Source organism: Colias eurytheme, chromosome 26 (assembly GCF_061535395.1).
Source record: "Colias eurytheme isolate Ceu_HAF_F1 chromosome 26, ilColEury1 Martin Lab GWU primary, whole genome shotgun sequence".
In the NCBI taxonomy this organism is placed as follows: domain Eukaryota; kingdom Metazoa; phylum Arthropoda; class Insecta; order Lepidoptera; family Pieridae; genus Colias; species Colias eurytheme.
In genome coordinates, this window is record NC_143005.1 from 4,211,875 (window position 1) to 4,232,685 (window position 20,811).

Here is a 20,811-nt window from a genome sequence, read left to right on the forward strand (position 1 = left end):
GATTGAAATGAAAATAAAAATACTAAATTACATGGCTAAAAAGTCGCTATGGTATGGTTAACGGCCGTCTTGTCCAGTAAAAAGTTAAAATTTTCAGATTATATGCTGAACTAAACGAGAAAAAGTGAATTTAAAAATAAATTATAACAGTTTCAGGGTAGAAACTATTATTCATGTATTAATTATAATTTAATTAAATGTCGATCGATGTATCTCACAATAATCATTATAAGTGTCATAATTTTTTAAGAAATAACGATTTCCGTGTTTTTTGCCATTTACTCGAAACTTACTTCGTGGGCATAACGGCTTTCTAGTTAAAGGACGGCAGTATTGTTTTCAGAAAGGAGGATACAGGTTTTACTCTGGCTCGGAGTAGAGCATTCAGGCGCTTTTCCATCAATAATGTGCGAGTAGCAAGTAATATGATGGTAAACACAGTTTGTAAAGAACCAATCATATCGCTTCATTGAGTTTGAAGTTTGAAGCGTTTAGCCTGTGCGTTAAGCGATGAAGCGATACTATTGGTTATTTACAAACCCATTCCTCGGACCTCGCACATTATTGGTTTATTGATGAGAAAGCATCTTCTAATCAAAGTTGGTTTATTGTATGTTATGCTTAAAATCGAAACTAATATGTAAGTAATTTGTCTGACGATTTGAAGTTCATTTAAAAGAGCTGAAGTTATTCTGGCAAAAATATTATTGAGTAGAAAGTTGTATCATACACATAGAAAAATAAATATAAATAAAATAATTCTCTCCAAATCCACAGCGTATATCAATAGGTATCAATGTTGTGTAGCCTTTATTAACTGTCAATTGTCAACTGTTATTTCATATGTCATTTGTCAATGTTTCATTCGTTTTTAGTGCAAACTGCAAAATGGCTCCGACTCGGAGTATTATTGGTTTTTTAAATCCAAAAACCATTAGCACTGTGTTAAATAGGAATTTGTCTAAAACTTCGTGTCGCTTTGTTCATAAATGCAATAATTGTAATAACTTTTTAGGGCGTCCTGTTGCAACATTAGGAAATAAAAATTTTAAGTGTGAGTTTTACATGCTGACATTACATCACCGGCGTAATTTTATAAATAATTGCTTATTTGTTTATTATATTTAAATAATAAGTTATAATTTAAAAGCTTGCTATAAGTGTTTATGTAGTACAACTCGTATTATAACCTCGTAAGTATTTCTCACTCATAACCTCTAATTTTATCAGATAACGAAATAAGTTCGCAACATCGATTGATACATACAACCAGCAGCCTAGACGCTAGAGCTGATTACTATAAAGTATTGGGTGTGTCTAAAAATGCTTCAGCGAAGGATATAAAGAAGGCATATTATCAACTTGCTAAGAAATATCATCCTGATGCAAATAAGTCAGATCCGGATGCTCCGAAAAAGTTCCAGGAGGTTTCTGAAGCATATGAGGTTAGTTTATTGCGATATTTGTCTAAGAATATGCTGCTTTAGTGTTAGATTTCAAACTTCTCAATCAGAATATACATAATGTTAAAAATAATGAATCTGATATAAAATTAACTGAATATAATATTATGTTTTATGAATCAAATGCAATATTGTTATTAAAAGGTTTATAAAATTACTCAATTGAATAATTATCTGAACAAAGTTGTTTTCAATCAACCTGAAGAAATTCACTGAATATGATTTCTGTAGTAGTTGATAATGTTAATAATATTTTCTCATATATTTTTATATAATTTATATCACATTACAGATTCTATCGGATGAGAATAAACGTAAGCAATATGACACATACGGAACGACTTCAGACCAGATGGGAGATATGGGAGGGCCGGGAGGTACTGATGGTTTCACACATCAATGGCAGTACAAATCTACCATCGACCCTGAGGAGTTGTTCCGTAAGATCTTTGGAGACGCTGGTTTCAAGAGCGAGGCCTTCGGCGACTTTGCTGAGAGCAAGTTTGGATATGGCGCTGCCCAAGAAGTTAGTAACAACTTTAATAACAATTGTAATCTATATAGCAGTAAAAAAAATACTTTTTTTATTAAGTAAAAAAAAATGTAAAAGACAAAGGAATTTGATTATCAAATAATAAGTATCAAAGAGTTATTCAAGAGGAAGGTTTTAGAATATAATTTATTAGGTTTTTAGTCAAAGATGGTGAAGCCGCAGGTGGAAAGGTATTACAATACAACAGTGAAACTTCATAAGTCACAACATTTAAAGGTTTTGTCTTTCCATAGGTTTTTTCACATTTCATTGTTTATTAATAATTTTATTGTATTGCAGGTGATAATTAACCTGCGGTTCACAGAAGCAGCGAGGGGTGTGAACAAAGATATAAACATTAATGTGGTGGACATTTGTCCGAAATGCCAAGGCTCAAGGTGTGAACTCGGCACTAAGGCTATCAAATGCACATACTGCAATGGTACTGGCATGGAGACGTTTTCTAGAGGTACTGCTTTTGTTTATGTTTAGATTTGAATTATTCAGTATAATTTTAATGGTTATTTAGATAGAAATGAGTTAGCTGTTAGTAAATTAATGTAGTACATAGTCAATCTCTATTAACTAAGGTAATGGGCAAATAGCTTTGATTAAAAATAAAATTGGATAAGTTGAATAAAAAATTGCTATTTTTATAATTGAAACACCATAAAAGATCATACAATCGAATCAAAATAATGTGCCTGGCATTGGTATTTTAAATGAAAAATATAAAGAATAATATTTTTTTTACCATTCAGTTTATAAATGATACAATTTCAGGACCGTTTGTTATGAGGTCGACATGTCGGCACTGCCACGGAACTAGGATGCTCATCAAATTTCCCTGTGTGGAGTGTGAAGGAAAAGGTTCAAGTGTAAGTTTATACAAGACATTTGAGTTTTTAATTAAATGTTTTAATAGTTTTAATTGTGACTTTCATATTAGATGATTGATGCAGCTATTTAGTGCTAAATAAACTTCGAAGCTGTAGTTATATCTAGTTCAATAGAAAATTACTAGATCAATTTTTTATAAATAATTAAAACAGCATTCCATACATTTCCTATTGTAGCAATAAATTAATCTATTAATATGATAAAGCTGAAGGGTTTCTTCGTTTGTTTGAACGCACTAATCTCAGGAACTACTGGTCCGATTTGAAAAATTCTTTCGGTGTTAGATGGTCTATTTATCGAGGAAGGATAACACCAACAGGAGCGAAGCCCGCGTGGCTTCGCTCCTGTTGGTGAAACTGCGAGGCAAAGCTAGTCTATAATTATAAGCAAGAGGTAGTAATCAGTTATACATATGATATTATTTATTACTAGCTTTCCGCCCGCGGCTTCGCCCGCGTTTTCAAAGAAAAACCTATCCTATTTATTTATTTATTTATTTATTTATTCATCTTTGACTAACAGTACAAAACATACCAACACGCACAAAGATAACAATTATTACAAAGTTTGACTTAAAAATAAGTGTGCACGACAAACCGTAAAGTACCTAATTTATTGTAAATATAACGTTAGTGTGCACGACAAACCGTAAAGTACCTAATTTATTGTAAATATAACGTTAGAATCCTGAAGGCTTACGCCTGAAGGCTTATAAAATAATTAGTATGAAAAGAAATACGAATTTGTTCTAGTTATATTGAAAAGTTTATGTTTTGTAAAGCAAACTATCTAACTAGTCTAGTAGAGTAAAATAAGTGTTCAGTATAAAATCGACCTGAAGGCTTATGCCTGAAGGATTATCTGTATAGTAAAGTGTAAGGAACAGTTCGTACGTAAAGTTATTTGTGATGTCTATTGCATAAAGATTTATGAAGGCTTATGCCTGAAAGGTTATTATTGTGTTAAAAATGTTTAGTAGAATAGTAAATGTTTATATTTTGTTTTAATATTGTAGATGTTTAATTGTAGATTGAAAATGTTTTAAGATGATATTAGTAAATGTTTATGTCTTTCGTATATTAGTAAATGTTTATGTTTTTCTTTATGTTTTATGAATATTTAATTGTTTTAAAGTGTGATATTAGGATTTAATTGTGTATTTCGTCATGCGACAGCGTCACGTCCGCGACTGAGCGCACACGCCGTCCCCCGCAGTATATTTATACACCTGAAGCGGGGGACGGGGTAGTATAAAAGAAAATTTGTAAAGAATTGTGCGCGCAGTCTAAACGGGGCGCTGGCGGAGTATATTATGGATGTAATATTAAAATAATATGTTGTAATAATTATGATGAATACAATAAAACTGTAAAACAATGTAAAAATAAATGATTGAGAAATAAAGAGTGAGGTAAGGGGCGTGGCCAGCCGGAGTGGAGGGGATAACGCGTAAAGTATAAATATGGACGCAAAACCGGTTGCGTCACGGCATTCCAGTTCCACCCGCGCTTCAATGAAAAAGTAAGAAGAATAACTCCGCTCCGGCTCGGCACCCTGGCCCTCTACGTATGAAGAAATAATTGTTTGTATTATTTGCAAACCCCCACACCACTACAGTCCACTAAGAGAGGGCCTTCAGCCGACATTAACATTGGTCAGCTTCGAGCCGGATAAGAAGAAAAATGAACACGAGAAGCCGGAGCGGAAGAGGAACAACACCATCGGCATCAGAAACGACCGCCACCGCCACAGGAACGTCATCTACGAATACGTCGGGAGAAACGAGCTACACTACGGGGACATCGGAGACCTGCACGACCGCGACGAGAACGACGAGGACAGAAGAGAAGAGCAGCTCGACGCCAGCTACGCCGAGCACCATGCCCGTCGACAAGTTGCAGCCAGCACCGTCACCCGTCGTGGGATACACAAACGCCGCTTTCGCGGCGCCAGCCGACAACACCGACGCGCCGACGACCGCCGCCTCCGCGGCGCCGACGAGCAACGTACACCTGAATACAAACGCCGCTCTCGCGGCGCCATCGAACGTCGCCGCCGGGTCGCCAGCACGCCGCTCGAAGACGCTCCGCCAGGCATCAGAGGTGCGGTCGCGGCGCTCCGTAGCCTCCCGCAAGAGACTCCTCGCGGAGTTGGAGGTGAAAGAGCGCCTAGCCGAACTGAAGCTGGAACAAGCGAAGGCCGCAGCAGAACTGGAAAAGGCGCGGCTAGAAAGAATACGCGCTGAAGAGGAATCAACAACGGAAGAGGAAGAAGAGGACTACGAACCGGAACGACGGGTCGAGTCGTGGTTGGAACAGCATTTAAGCCAGCCACTGCCACCCGCCGCCAACCCGACTCGCGAGCTCTCACCGCCACGCTACACAGCGAAGAACGCCGACAACAAGGAAGATCGAGGATGGGGGGCCCGCCAGGAACAAGACGACGGGCCACGGGAACCGAAGAAACACCCGCCCACGCGGTCACCAGAAGTTGCGGCAATTGTAACCGCCTTCAATGAAGTCGCAAGAAGCCAAAGGAAAACAATAAGATACGGCGGTGAACTACCAACGTTCACCGGCTCCAGTCACGAGTGGCTATCATTCAAGGCATCGTATGAAGAAACTGAAGAAGGATTCACCGACGGGGAAAACGTCGCACGATTGAGAAAGGCGCTGAAAGGAGCAGCCCTAGAAGCCGTCACCGCCCTACTCATATCGCATACCGGACCCGAGAAAATCATTGAAGCCCTGCAGAGGAGGTTCGGCCGCCCAGACGCGCTGGTTCTGGGCGAAATGGAGAAAATCAAGTCGCTGCCGCGAGTAACGGACAACCCGCGGGACATCTGTATATTCGCAAATAAAATATCGAATATCGTCGCCACCGTCGAAGTTTTAAGAAAACAAGAATACCTGCACAGCCCGGAAATGCTGCGGCAGGTACTGGAAAAGCTGACGCCGATCATGAAGAATAAATGGTACGACTTCGCTGCCGACGAACGCGACAAGACACCGCTACTGAAAAAGCTCGCAGAATTCCTGAATAAAGAAGCAGACAAGTGCTCCAGCTACGCTCCATTAGATACAGAAACAAGGAAAAGGACGGAGCGAGCCTACGCAACGAACGACGCGAGCGAGCGAGAAACAAGATGCCCGATGTGCGAGCGAGAGCACAAACTCGTCGAGTGTCGACAATTTACGAACAGCCACGTAAATACACGATGGGAAATAGCGAAGAAATATCGAGTGTGCTTCCGCTGTCTTCGAAGCAAACATCAACGAGCAACATGCCGCGCTCGTCCTTGCGGCCTCAACGGGTGCACCATGAAGCACCACAAGATGCTCCACCATACCAAGACAGCGGAAAAGAAAATTGAAGAGACAGCGCAACCGCAAGCCAGTGAAGAGAAAGTCCTAGTATCAGCGATCAACATCAACAGCGCCACGTCGGAGCAACCTACGCGCCGCCGCGCGTATCTGAAGATCGCTCCCATCACCATCATGGGACCGAAAGGAAAATGTGACACGTACGCGCTGCTCGACGAAGGAAGCACGGTGACCATCATTGAAACGGCGCTTGCAGAGCAGCTGGGTCTCGACGGGCCACGCGAGTCCATCACAATTCAAGGCGTGAATGGGCACGAGAATGAGCACGAATACAGCAAGAGAGTGAAGGCACGAGTACGAGGACGACATGAAGAAAAAGAATACGCATTAGACAACGCCCGCACCGTGCACCAGCTCCACGCATTCACGCAGTCCATCCGCGAGAGTGACATCGCCCGCTGCAACCATCTGCACGACCTGCAAGAGGACCTACTGTATGAAAATGCAACACCGAAGCTGCTGATAGGACAAGACAACTGGGAGCTCATTATAACGCGAAAACTACGGCACGGCAAGAGGAATCAGCCCGTCGCTTCGAAGACGTTATTAGGATGGGTCCTGCACGGCTGCCGCTCCTCGAACAAGCACCCAGTTTTGTTCTGTTCTCATCTCTCGGAAGCGGAAAAGTCACCTGACACACTCGAAAATATGATGAAGAAATACTTTGAATTAGAATCCATCGGCATCGAACCCAAGCGACAGCGCAGCGACCCGGAGCAGCAGGCACTCAGCATATTGGAAAAGAAAAGTCAACGCCTGCCGTCCGGCCGATATGAAACCGGACTCCTATGGAGAGACGAGTCCGCAGATACACCGAACAACTACGGCGACACATTGAAAAGATTGAAGACATTAGAAAAGAAATTGGACAAAGACGGAGAGCTGAAGAAACAATATGAAGAAAGAATAAAAAATCTACTCTCGTCCGGCTACGCAGAGAGGGCGCAGACTCCGCCCACCGGCGGGAGAGTGTGGTACCTCCCGCACTTTCCAGTAATTAACCCGGACAAAGCGAAGATTCGTCTGGTGCACGACGCGGCCGCTAAGTCACACGGCCGCTCTCTCAACGACATGCTGCTGCCCGGGCCCGACCTGCTACAATCTCTGCCTGCCGTCATCATGAAGTTCCGTCAACATCCAATCGCCGTGTCCGCCGACATCAAGGAAATGTTCATGCAGATAAAAATTATAGAAGAAGACCGTGACGCGCTACGCTTCCTCTGGCGTGGCGATCGACGCGACGACGGGCCGCCCGATGAATATCGTATGACATCGCTCATCTTCGGCGCCTCTTCATCACCGTGCACCGCACTCTACATCAAGAATAGAAACGCGCAAGAACACGCGCACGAGAGTCCGGCAGCCGCACGCGCGATTCAAGAGAACCATTATATGGACGACTATATACATAGCTACGCGACCGAAGATGAAGCAAGAGAGATAACGGCGCACGTCGATCGCATACATCGATACGCCGGCTTCGAGCTGCGTGGGTGGGCATCGAACAATGAAAACGCGATAAGAAACTTTACGAACACCGGGGCGACCACCGTCGAGATCGGCGGGAGCGAGACAGAGCGAACATTGGGACTACTCTGGCACGTGAAACAAGACTACATCGGTTTTCGCGTAAACACAAAACGTGTACCGCAGGAAATAATCGAAAATAAGCGAACACCTACGAAGAGAGAAGCCCTCAGTCTCATCATGTCGGTCTTCGACCCACTCGGCCTCATCGCGCCCATCCTCACACCGGCGAAAAGAATAATGCAAGATACGTGGAAGTACAACACCGGCTGGGATGACCCCATTCCCGGCGCGCTACAACATCGCTGGGAAAACTGGGTGGCGAATATTCAGCACCTCGACGCGCTCCGCATCCCACGCTGCTATGACTACGAACCCGCGGCTGAGAGAGAGATACACACATTCGTGGACGCCAGCGAAGAAGCATACGCAGCAGTCGTGTACATCAGAGCGACGCGCGCCGACGGATCGATAAACATCGCGATCGCCGCCGCGAAAAGCAGGGTCACGCCCACGAAACCGATATCGATCCCACGTCTAGAGCTGCAAGCCGCCCTGCTCGGAGCACGCCTCACACGAACAGTCGAGGAAGGTCACGACTTCGCCTTCAAAAGAAAAGTGTATTGGAGCGACTCAAGAACAGCACTTGCATGGATACGCAGCGAGCCACGTACATATAAAACATTCGTGGCGCACCGGCTAGCCGAAATAGAAGACCTCACGAAAAAGGATGAATGGCGCTGGGTCCCCACGGCGCACAATACGGCGGACGACGCTACACGCAACACCCCCGCTGACTTCGACCCGCAACACCGTTGGTTCACCGGTCCAGACTTCCTCCGCTACGAAGAATGCGACTGGCCGGTTGAAAAGAAAGAAAACATCATCACCGACACGGGCGAAGAAAAAGAAAAATGCGGCGCGCTGAACACGTCGGACCCCGCCCCCGCATTCATCGACATCGAGCGCTTCTCACAATGGACACGGCTAGTGCGCACAACGGCCCGCGTACTGCAATTCATCGAACTCTGTCGTCGCCCCAAACAACTCGTCAATGCAACACGTCGAAAACGTACAAGAAAAAACGAAGAAAAAGACGCGACGTGGAAAAGAAATGTGAAAAAGAACAATGAAAAAATCGTCTCGCGTCCGAACAATGAAGAAAGAAAATATAGAATATTAAGTGCGCGCCACCTACGCGCCGCGGAAAACACACTTGTGAAAGTAGCACAGAAAACAACGTACGGGAAAGAGATAGCGATACTACAGCAAGGACACCCGCTCACTGAAAAACATCAAGGTCCGCTAGCGGGATTAAGTGTCGCCTTAGACGAAAACGGAATACTGAAACTACGAGGAAGAGTGAATGAAGCCAGCGCGATCGAGGCAGAGGCCGCAAACCCGACAGTGCTCGACGGAAAACACAAGTATACGCAGCTCTATATACAACACATACATGAAAAACTGCATCACGGCGGCGTCGAAATTGTAGTAAACGAACTAAGACAAAGACTGTGGATAACAAGAATACGACCCGCAACGAAGGAGGTGTTAAAGAGCTGCCCGCGCTGCCGCCTGCTGCGCGCCAAACCCGCGCGCCCATCCACCGGCGACCTGCCTGCCGCACGCCTCGCGCATCACGCGCGCCCATTCACATTCACCGGACTCGACTACTTCGGCCCGCAAGAGGTAACCGTCGGCCGCCATCGAGAGAAGCGCTACGTGGCCCTCTTCACGTGCTTAACATCGCGTGCCATACATCTGGAGGTCGTCGTGTCACTCAGCACCGATTCAGCGATCAACGCGCTGCGCCGCTTCATAGCGCGGCGCGGCTGCCCGGCCGAGATATGGAGTGACAACGCAACATGCTTCCGCGCGGCCAACAGAGAGCTCACGGACGCGTGGGCCGCACTTGAAGAAGAAGCAGCAGCCCGCCGCATCAGCTGGCGCTTCCTTCCGCCGGCCGCCCCATTCATGGCCGGCGCGTGGGAACGCATGGTACGCACCGTGAAAGAAGCCCTACGCCACACGCTTCACGAGCAGCGCCCGAGTGACGAGACGCTCGCCACACTCCTCGCCGAAGTAGAAGCCACCGTAAACTCACGCCCACTCACTCATGTGGCCGTGACCCCCGACGCGCCGCCCGCCATCACACCGAATATGATCCTGCTGGGCTCCAACTGCTACGTGCCGCCACCCTGCACCATCGAGGAAGACCAAACAACAGCGCGCACACACTGGAAGCGCGCGCAGCAGCTCGCCGACACCTTCTGGCGACGCTGGGTGCGAGAGTACCTGCCCGTACTCCAACAGCGGCGGGAGCCCCACGCAAGCGGCGCGGCCCCCAAGATCGGCGACCTGGTCATCGTGTGCGACTCCAATCAACCAAGGAACACGTGGCCCCGAGGACGAGTCGTCGCTACGTATCCCGGCAAGGACGGCGAGGTACGAGTGGTCGACGTGGAGACCAGCGGCGGCAGAATCCTCCGGCGGCCCACCAAGAAGATCGTCGTGCTACCAGTTCAAATCGCAGAGTGCGACGGCGGGAGAAATGTGCACGACAAACCGTAAAGTACCTAATTTATTGTAAATATAACGTTAGTGTGCACGACAAACCGTAAAGTACCTAATTTATTGTAAATATAACGTTAGAATCCTGAAGGCTTACGCCTGAAGGCTTATAAAATAATTAGTATGAAAAGAAATACGAATTTGTTCTAGTTATATTGAAAAGTTTATGTTTTGTAAAGCAAACTATCTAACTAGTCTAGTAGAGTAAAATAAGTGTTCAGTATAAAATCGACCTGAAGGCTTATGCCTGAAGGATTATCTGTATAGTAAAGTGTAAGGAACAGTTCGTACGTAAAGTTATTTGTGATGTCTATTGCATAAAGATTTATGAAGGCTTATGCCTGAAAGGTTATTATTGTGTTAAAAATGTTTAGTAGAATAGTAAATGTTTATATTTTGTTTTAATATTGTAGATGTTTAATTGTAGATTGAAAATGTTTTAAGATGATATTAGTAAATGTTTATGTCTTTCGTATATTAGTAAATGTTTATGTTTTTCTTTATGTTTTATGAATATTTAATTGTTTTAAAGTGTGATATTAGGATTTAATTGTGTATTTCGTCATGCGACAGCGTCACGTCCGCGACTGAGCGCACACGCCGTCCCCCGCAGTATATTTATACACCTGAAGCGGGGGACGGGGTAGTATAAAAGAAAATTTGTAAAGAATTGTGCGCGCAGTCTAAACGGGGCGCTGGCGGAGTATATTATGGATGTAATATTAAAATAATATGTTGTAATAATTATGATGAATACAATAAAACTGTAAAACAATGTAAAAATAAATGATTGAGAAATAAAGAGTGAGGTAAGGGGCGTGGCCAGCCGGAGTGGAGGGGATAACGCGTAAAGTATAAATATGGACGCAAAACCGGTTGCGTCACGGCATTCCAGTTCCACCCGCGCTTCAATGAAAAAGTAAGAAGAATAACTCCGCTCCGGCTCGGCACCCTGGCCCTCTACGTATGAAGAAATAATTGTTTGTATTATTTGCAAACCCCCACACCACTACAGTCCACTAAGAGAGGGCCTTCAGCCGACATTAACAATAAGGTACAATTAGAGACAAACGATACAATATTAACATTAAACAGGTCCACTTCAGATTTAGCACGTAAGAATTTATTCAACAAATTGAGTGCATGATGGGTGGGTGCACTCCAAGCGGCTCGCGTCCGGAGCAGGCTCTCCGCGAACAGCGGCCGCGAGCGCCACTGCACGGAGCAGCTCGGTGCCCACACACCACAGGCCCCCAGTGCCACGGGATTGTCAATTTTGTTATTTAAAAGCAGATAATAATGAACCATAAGCGCGCGCTCGCGTCGTAGCTCCAGTGTATCCATTCCAACCATCCCCGTAACGTACAAGGATGGATATAAGTAGGGATAATATCCATACATCTTGCGGAAAAGGCATCTTGAGAATTTGCGTTGGATTTTCTCTATCATTAACGTGTAAATTTTTTCATGTGGGCTCCACACGATAGCGTTATATTCGAGCTTACTACGTACAAATGCATAATAAAGGCTAATGATAACAGTTTTGTCATTAAAACGAGCAGTCTGCCTAAAAATAAATCCAAGGGCTTTATATGCATTCTGGCAAAGATCAATTATGTGGTCATTAAAACTTAAGGTACGATCGAATAATACGCCTAAATCACGTATCGAATTCTCTCTAGCTACAATCTTATCCGAAACTTTATAGCCATAAAGATGTGGGGATTTACTCCTAGTAAAAGTCATTACTTTACATTTTGCCTCATTAAGATCTAAACGGTTGATTTTACTCCATTCACAGACGCTATTTATATCGTTTTGTAATGCCTGACAATCCTCAATACTTCCTATAGCCAAGTATAATTTGAGATCGTCGGCAAACATAAGACACTGGGAAGAACTAATAACATCTGGAAGATCGTTGATCATTACCAAAAATTGAGTAGGGCCGAGGGTACTGCCTTGACTGATACCAGAATTTATTGCATATGGATCTGAACGGTAACTACCAAGTTGTACAAATTGAAAACGATCCCGGAGGTAGTCTGCAAAATATTTTACCAGCCTGGGAGTGAAACCAATCATAGAAAATTTACGCAAAAGGACGTCATTATCTACGCGATCGAACGCTTTTTTAAAGTCGAAATAACTGACATCGATTTGTTTTTTCCGATCTAAGTTTTTAGAAGCGTAGTCGACGAAATTTATTAAATTTGTTGATGTTGATCTACGGGCACGAAAACCGTGCTGACAATCCGATAATCGAGAACTTATTTGTTGTGAGACGTGATTATTTAAAATAATTTCAAGTAGCTTAGCAAAAGTAGATAGCACCGCGATAGGTCTATAGTTCTCAATGCTCACTTTGGAGCCACTCTTTGGAACTGGTGTAACACGCGAAGTTTTCCATACGGTAGGATACGTATCTGTTTGGAGTGACAAATTAAATATATAGTGAAGAGGTTCAATAAAAATTGATATACAGTCTTTAATAATGAACGGAGGTATATTATCCGGACCTGCTGCCGAATGCGGTTTAAGGCGCCGAGTTGCAAGCTTTATATCAGATTTTGAAATGTAATCAATAGAAATACGTGATGATGCAACGCCGGATACAAGAGCAGCCTCCTTATAATCAAGTTTTGGTTTTTCATTTAAAAATACTGATTGAAAATATTTAGCGAATGCATTTGCGGCGTCAATACCACTTACTTTAACACCATCATAGTCGTATTCAACACGCAACCTACTAGATGACCGCTGCTCCTTTACAAATGCCCAGAATTTCTTGGGATCATCTTTAATATTGGCTTCAATTTTTTTTATATGGTTCTGATAAGCCTGATTGATAAGTATTTTTACTTTACTTCTATAGTATTTAAACATTTCAAAGTTATACTGTAGACCAAACTGCTTATATTTTTTTAAATTAAAATATTTAATTTTTATATTATTTACAACTTCCGTAGTGAACCACGTCGGATAAGTATATCGTGAACTATTCATAGAATGTCTCTTTTTAGGGACGCATTTATCGAAACAGTCAAATAATTGTGTGTAAAATCTATCTACGGCACTATTTACACTAGTAGACGAATAAACATCATCCCAACGCAATGTTTGAATGCACGCATATAATTCATTATAATCTGCTTTACGGAAATTCCATTCATTTAATTTACTACCAGACCGTACACATGAATCGTTTATATTATAAGTCCTTAAATATGCTAATTTCACCAACAAAGACGGATGATAACTGTCAATGGGGACAAGTGGTGGTGTGTCACTACTTACCTGTAATTCACTGCTACTGGCATTACTTAATACAAGGTCAAGAATTCCACCCATCTTATTCGTAATAGTATTATACTGATGCAACTTACTGAAGGAAATCATATTATTATATTTATAAATAACATTTTTTGATGCTGAATTTAAGTTAAAATCGCCAAATATTACAATTTTATATGATGAGAAACGTGTACTTAATTCTTCTAATATTTTAAAAATATTATAATATATGTCATCCTTAGAACAAGGTGGTATATACAACACACATAACACTATTTTAATGCCATTGCGTTTTACCGAGGCTACTGTAATTTCGAGACAATCGGTAAAACTACTTATGTAATTTTTAACACAAATATTTTTTATATCATAACAATTTCTAATAGCTAACAATACACCACCCCAACCTGAATCATTACACCGATCTTTACGCAATACAACATAATCGTTAGGAAACAACTCTGAGTCACACACACTACTATTTAAAAATGTTTCAGTTAAAGCATAAACGTCATATTGTTCACATAATATAGAATTCTTACATACATCTAATTTTGTACGCAAACCTCGCACGTTTTGATAAAACATACAGATATTTTTTAATTTAGGGGTTTTGTGTCGTTTTACGGTTGCGAAATCCACTACGCCATGGCTTAATGTGCACATCCTCCGCCCAATGAATAGGCGACATATAAGTGTCCAAGTTTTTTGTGGGGACTGTCAACTTAAAGGATGCATAGTCACCACGCGAATTCAATTGTTCCACCAAACATTTATCATTAGGGCAAATACATAACAAATGTTTTATAATTTGTTCGACTGTAGTACCTTTTTTTAAATAATAGATATGCAAGTAACTTTTACGTTCGGACGCCTCCAATGACGTCGAACCGGGCGCGGCCGTACCACGAGCTACATTTCTCGCCTCACGTCGAACACGACGCCGCGGCCTCACGTCGACCCATTCAGTTGTAGCCCCGACTCCGTTACGGTCGTCCGAAGCATCGGCATCCACGAACGCGTCTTGCGAGTTCTGCGTGACTTGCGTAGCACACGTAGTAGGGGTGATCTCGCCGTCAGTGCCGCTCGGTGGGGACGGAGATGCGAGCGGCAATGTCTTCTTCCCTGCTCGCACTTTGGGCTTCGCGACGTTGATGGTCGTAAGCGCACGAAGACGAGCATCTCGAAGTGGCCGCAGCTTAGAGTTACCCTCTTCATCATCACACTTTTTATTTGGTGAACTCAAATGTACCGTCGGATCTCGCATTTCTTTACTTTCAACAAATTCTTTTATAATCGAATTCTGTTCTAGAATAAGCGTTTCTAGTGAAGTTACTTTATCTTGCAGATGTAACACAGTCTTATTCAACTCACGAATAACATTTTCCAAAGTTTTGAACGACATATTCACAGATTTTATTTTTTAACGTAACAGCTGAGCGAATGCGTTTAACCCTTGCAAGCGCGCGGGGCAACTCTTATGTCCTTTCTCGGGTATCAAAATATCTCTATACCGAATTTCATGCAAATTGGTTCAGTAGTTAAGGCGTGATTGAGTAACAGACAGACAGAAAGAGTTACTTTCGCATTTATAATATTAGTATGGATTTGCAGGTGCAAAGAAAAAAGATAACCGTGCCTGTACCGGCCGGCGTGGAGGACGGACAAACTGTTCGCATGTCTGTCGGCAGCAATGAAATATTCGTTACCTTCAAAGTTGAGAGTTCTAACTACTTCCGTAGAGATGGGCCTGATGTGCATACGGATTGTACAGTAAGTACAGTTTTAACCTATTACGCTAAGATATGTTGTCTTCTTTTTTGTTTCTGTGTACACTATCTTCCCAATTTTGTAATTGTATTAACTTTCTGCTTTTATTTTTTGGTTGCTTGGAAGAAATTGCTGTTAAGCAATAAAGCCGCCAATTGCTTAGCATAATATCCTGACTTTGTCAAACTTTGTGTGTGCAATAAAGAGTATATAAATAAATAAATAAATAAATACATGAATAAGTATTTTATATAACTTCCTTCGTTTTGTAATTAATTTCCTTGGTTTTAGAATGTCAGTTAATTCTGGCTTTTCTCATTTATTATATTTGCATTTTACTGCATATAGTGGAAAGCATTTCATTTAATTTTGTCCACTGGTCATCAAATAAATGACATACATTGTAATATATGTGATCTCAATACAATTACGGCCTTACTAATAAAAAGTTAAACAGTGGATAAATTTCAACCATTTTCTACCATAGCTGTGTCCTGCTCTTGCTCACATGAAACGTCAATCATAAAAACAAGACAGGTTATTGCAATAACTAATCCATTGCATAGCGAATGGGTAACATTTTATTAGTAAGACCGTTAAACTACTTATGCACTTATTACTATAATAATTTCTATATTTTCAGATTTCCGTATCTCAAGCAATTTTGGGTGGCACTGTAAGGATACAAGGATTGTATGAAGATCATACATTGCAGGTATTTAATTAATTAATTAATATTCATTACATTATTTTTTTAAGCTATTGCATAGCTTCTATCGCGGGCCTTGAGCGCGGGGACCGAATTCAGAAATTGCGTAACGAAAAACCTCACGCTCCCCACTCCGACGGGCGCGGAGGTGTGGCTTGAAGGCATAGCATGTAAATAGCTTTACCGCGGCAGTCCCCGAGTGCCACACGTCTTTTTTAACATTATTAACAGTTTCACTCAAAACTCACGTTAAAATTGAAGAATGATACATAAAATAGCTTATTTTGCATTTTAACAGATTGTACCTGGCACATCTTCGCACAGTACAATTCGCCTGTCTCGGAAAGGTATGAAGAGAGTCAGTCAGCATGGTTATGGAGATCATTATGTACATATTAAAATACAGGTAATGTTTATTTCTTATATAATATATACAATAATTACTAAAATGTTCTACTTTTGGCATGATTTGCAGTGATCCTTCAAAATTCGTATACTGTTAAATAATATTGAACATAATATCACAAATGAAGCATAGATATGGAAACATTTTTGCTTTAATAAATAAGTATCCCCTAATATTTAGTTCATAAAGTGTAGATGCATCTTGAACTTACTAGACATATACACTAAGGTTCAATGTTGTATTATGCCTTCGAGTAATTTTGTTACCATTACAGGTTCCAAAAACGTTGAGCGACAAGCAAAAAGCGCTCATGTACGCATTTGCAGAACTCGAAGAGGACACCCCGGGACAAATACATGGAGTCTCTTTCGATAGAGATGGTAAGAAATAATTAATTATTAATATTTTGTTGCTTTTTTTTGTTATTTAAGTAGTTTTTATGCTGGTAAGGGTTGAGGGAAGAATGTTATTTATTATTTCGGCTTGTAAATGCATTGAAATAATTCTGCAAAGCAAATTCATCAATAATTACCTTTTTTTTACGATTCTCTTTGTTATATTTTAATATTTATTTCTCCTCAAATCCCATAAAAATTATTCGCTACAACAAAAATCCATACGTAATTTATGTTGCAGAAAGCACAAAATCTAGCGGTAATACACAGAGCGATACAGACTCACAAAGTATACACCCTTCGAACAAAGAGGATACGAAACGTAGCGATAAAGCTCAATGGACTTTCATAGATAGTATGATAGATGCGTTTTATAGGAATCGATCTACTTTTGCATTAGGGTTCGCTCTGTCTGCCACATTGGTTATATATCTTTTAAGTATGGATCCGAGTAGGGAATTTGAAATAACCGATTATATACCTACCAAGGATCAGCCTCTAGATGTGCCTCTTGGATATCAAAAGGCGATACAAAAGCAGAAGCAACAACAACCTGAGTTGTATGAGGCTTAGAAATTATGTTATGACTGTTTAAATGAGCATTTAGGGCTATAACTTTTGAAGGTTTAACAAATTGTTAAGATGTATCAGGAGGAATATCTTATTTAAATGTATTTAAGAATCTAACGCGCTTACCAGAAATATGATAGACAGAATTTGTAGATATGGGATAGTATGTTATAATAATAAGGTAAATGGATGGTCTAATTTTATAAAAGCTTTATGAACATTCAATTATGTCAAAACATTTACGTTACCTATTTAAAATAACGCTTTTTTGTTAGATATTTCTATGAAGATTTTTCGTTACCTCTTTTTTATTATAAGAGCCAGCGCGCACGAGCAACTTTGTCTCCGCAACTATTTTGTTTCTCTACCCAAGGGCTAGTATGAAAGTGCGCGCACGTAGCGACGCAACTCCCCATACAAATTGATGGGAGAGACAAAATAGTTGCGGAGACAAAGTTGCTCGTGCGCGCTAGCTCTTATGGGATGTATAGACTTTTGATTTATAGCTAAACCAATTTAAAAATAAATAACATATTTTGACTTGCATACAATTTGACCATCCATTTTGCTGTATAGGTATTAAAAAGATATAGTATGATGGTTGTTGACTATTTATTGTAAATAATTCTATGAATACACGATATATTGAAATATTTGTTGTTTTATTTATTATCAATCTCCTGTTCCCGCCATCATGCTATAATCTTTTTATTTTATCATTCATTCGAAGCTTTATTAATGAAAAATACTCTCGTAGGTAAAGAGGCTTAACGAACGGGAAGTTTTTGTAAGTTTTACGAGTAAATTAGTTGAAATCCTCTAATAGTTGAATAACTAGTATTCTTATTTTGTGTTGAATATTAACCTATTAATAATGTAGCATGATGGTGAATGTCCCTAAGTCGTTAAAATATAGTGTCTAAAGAAAAGCGTTTTAAAACGTTCGTTTTCTTTCCATAAATTCTTAATGTATCATCTTAATCGTAATATCAGATAATTGAGAACAGAGAAACTTTGTAATTAATAGAATACGTTAGTTGATGTTTTAGAGAATTGCCGTGTAATGTTTCTAAGATACCAATTAAGGTTATTGTTACATATTTAAAAACAGTATCTTAAAATTAATTATGGTAAGTAATTTCGACAGTCTGTAGTTTGGAATCTGTTAGAAAAGTAGCTCAAGCTGTAGGTATTTTAAAATTAAAATATGCATTGTACTCCCAATACAAAAAAAAAACATATCTTTTAAGATTTAGATATTCTTTGAAGTCTAGAAGTAATTCTTAAATAAAAAGGTTTTAAAATATGGCACACCAGTAAGTGCCAGATGTCAATTTGACACTACAGACTATAAAATATTATATACTTCATTAATAATTATTACAGGCAAGAAAATTTCTGTATCCGAGCCTCAGAATCTAGTGGATGCGGTGAAAGAAGCGATCAAGGAAAAGAAAAGCATCGAAGGTGCGACGGAAGATGATTTGAAAGAATCTAAACGCAGCAAGGGTTAAATTAACATAAGGCTGCGTTCAGACTGCGAATATAATATAAACTGTTTAGGGAAATAATTTCAGGCTTGATGCTTGCTTGCATATTCTATGAGACGTTTTTGATACAAACTTTTTTTAATTGCTGGAAGTTATTTGAGAGTTGTTATTTGTGAAAATACAAGTAATTAATGAAAGATTTATACTTCCCTTTTTGTCGATATAACGTGTCAGATTTTTATTATTATTATATTAATTGAACATTTTCTGAATTGCCATGAATATAATAAATACCCTGATTTGACTGATTACTCTAGACTTGAAAGCAAACCTCGAGTCGCAGAAAATAAGTGGTCTGAACGTAGTTAATGCATTGTTATAAGAGCTATTATTGTTTAGCAATTAAAGCCACTAGTAGAAGAATTAATTCGCGTTTGGGTATTTTATTTGAAAATCGAAAATATATTGACTCTCCTCTAATTTTCCTCTTATTCTGTGATATGATAGATAATAGCTCAAATCTAGTTTTGTTATTGAAATAAAGCGAATCTGTTCTGTTGAATATGAAAGGTAGTTTCAATGTGTCTATAGAATTATAGTTTCATTTAATATATGTATTAAAAACCAATGAACGCTGTATATAGCAGTTGACTAGTTTGTAGGAAGTATTAAATAAATACAAGTGATATGTTCTTTTATTTCAAACTACCCTAAATTTATTCCAATATTTAAATGCAAAAGAAATACTGCATTACTTGAGGGATCATTGGCTCGATGTTCAGAACACTCTGGCCTTTTTAAAGTCATTGTAATATTTGTGTATTTGTTTCGGCTCATATCTAAAACTAGACCGATTTGGAAGAAAATCGCACAAGCAAAGCTGGTGTAAATTATGCTAACTTATAATTAACTAAACGACTGATGCTGCACTTAATTACAGAGATAAATAAAAAGCCATAAGAATCTTTATCGTTTAATATCATTCTCACATTCCTCACATTTATCTGTGACGAAGAGTCTATAATCGCGCGCAAAATCTTCTATGTTGGTGCTACTGCATCTTCGAAGTGTTGCCAACGTGCAAGCAAGCAGCCACATAGCGCCCTCTATGTACAGCCCGTAGAAAACTCGCACGTAGCTCTCGACCTGAAAATCACAGAGCAAGTAGGTAATATAATATAATAGTACTGAATATATTTATCCTACTGTTGTAAATAGGTATAAGGGAAGGTAATATTTTTTGTATGTTTGTAATAGATTAACCAAAAAACGGCTTGACCGGTTTTGAAGATTGTTTTTTCTTGTTTCTATTTGCCATTTTAATTTCAGTTTACACTAGTACAAATCGTTATTTTCAACTTATCGGTCAAATACATAATCGAGTAGTTTTGCATAGGTACAATAAAATATGTACTGTGTATCTAGTTAGTAAAACAATGGGTATAGAATTTAGAAATATGTTTCTTTCTATAATAGAAACCGTTCACAAAGGGTTTAATATATCCAATATTAACTGGCTAGTTTTATGTTTTTGTAAAGATATAGGTAGGTATTATTAGGTAGGATTATTTATGAAAACTTACATGTTCTAATCCTCCAGTTGTCGTAAACTCCAAGGGAAACATAATAGTTTCCAATATATTCTTGTTGCGAAGTAATCCAAAAGCGACCACTCCAAGGGCATAATACATCAAGATTATAAAAGGCAGGCCGCGTCCCACGCAAAATATATTAAGGCAGCCCTGGATAATAATTACGTATATATTAGTTATATTGAATAAATAAATTTTATTAATTTAAA

At 40.2% G+C, this 20,811-nt stretch overlaps 2 protein-coding genes across 3 annotated transcripts in view; one reads left to right on the plus strand and one right to left on the minus strand.

Annotated features, from left to right (window-relative positions):
- The first annotated feature begins 873 nt into the window (after positions 1-873).
- Positions 874-19,096, plus strand: LOC149897131 (dnaJ homolog l(2)tid, mitochondrial-like). 2 transcript variants are annotated; one of them, XM_090116734.1, is made up of 10 exons: positions 874-1,054; positions 1,231-1,445; positions 1,756-1,989; positions 2,296-2,464; positions 2,779-2,873; positions 15,285-15,443; positions 16,084-16,155; positions 16,448-16,555; positions 16,830-16,935; positions 18,907-19,096. In XM_090116734.1, the coding sequence occupies exons 1-10, from the start codon at positions 889-891 to the stop codon at positions 19,032-19,034; spliced, it is 1,452 nt and encodes a 483-aa protein (XP_089972860.1). In that variant the 5' UTR covers positions 874-888; the 3' UTR covers positions 19,035-19,096. The 2 variants fall into 2 exon arrangements, with proteins under 2 accessions (XP_089972860.1, XP_089972859.1); XM_090116733.1 differs by lacking the exon at positions 18,907-19,096 and adding an exon at positions 17,192-18,173.
- Positions 19,097-19,970: 874 nt separating this feature from the next.
- LOC149897132 (uncharacterized) overlaps positions 19,971-20,811 on the minus strand; it is a 42,135-nt gene continuing 41,294 nt past the window's right edge. Inside the window, exons 8-9 of the mRNA XM_090117004.1 lie at positions 20,594-20,752; positions 19,971-20,156 (exon numbers count right to left, since the gene is read on the minus strand). Coding sequence (XP_089973130.1) covers positions 19,977-20,156; positions 20,594-20,752 — 339 coding nt within the window. The 3' untranslated portion in view covers positions 19,971-19,976. The remainder of the gene's footprint in view (positions 20,157-20,593; positions 20,753-20,811) is intronic.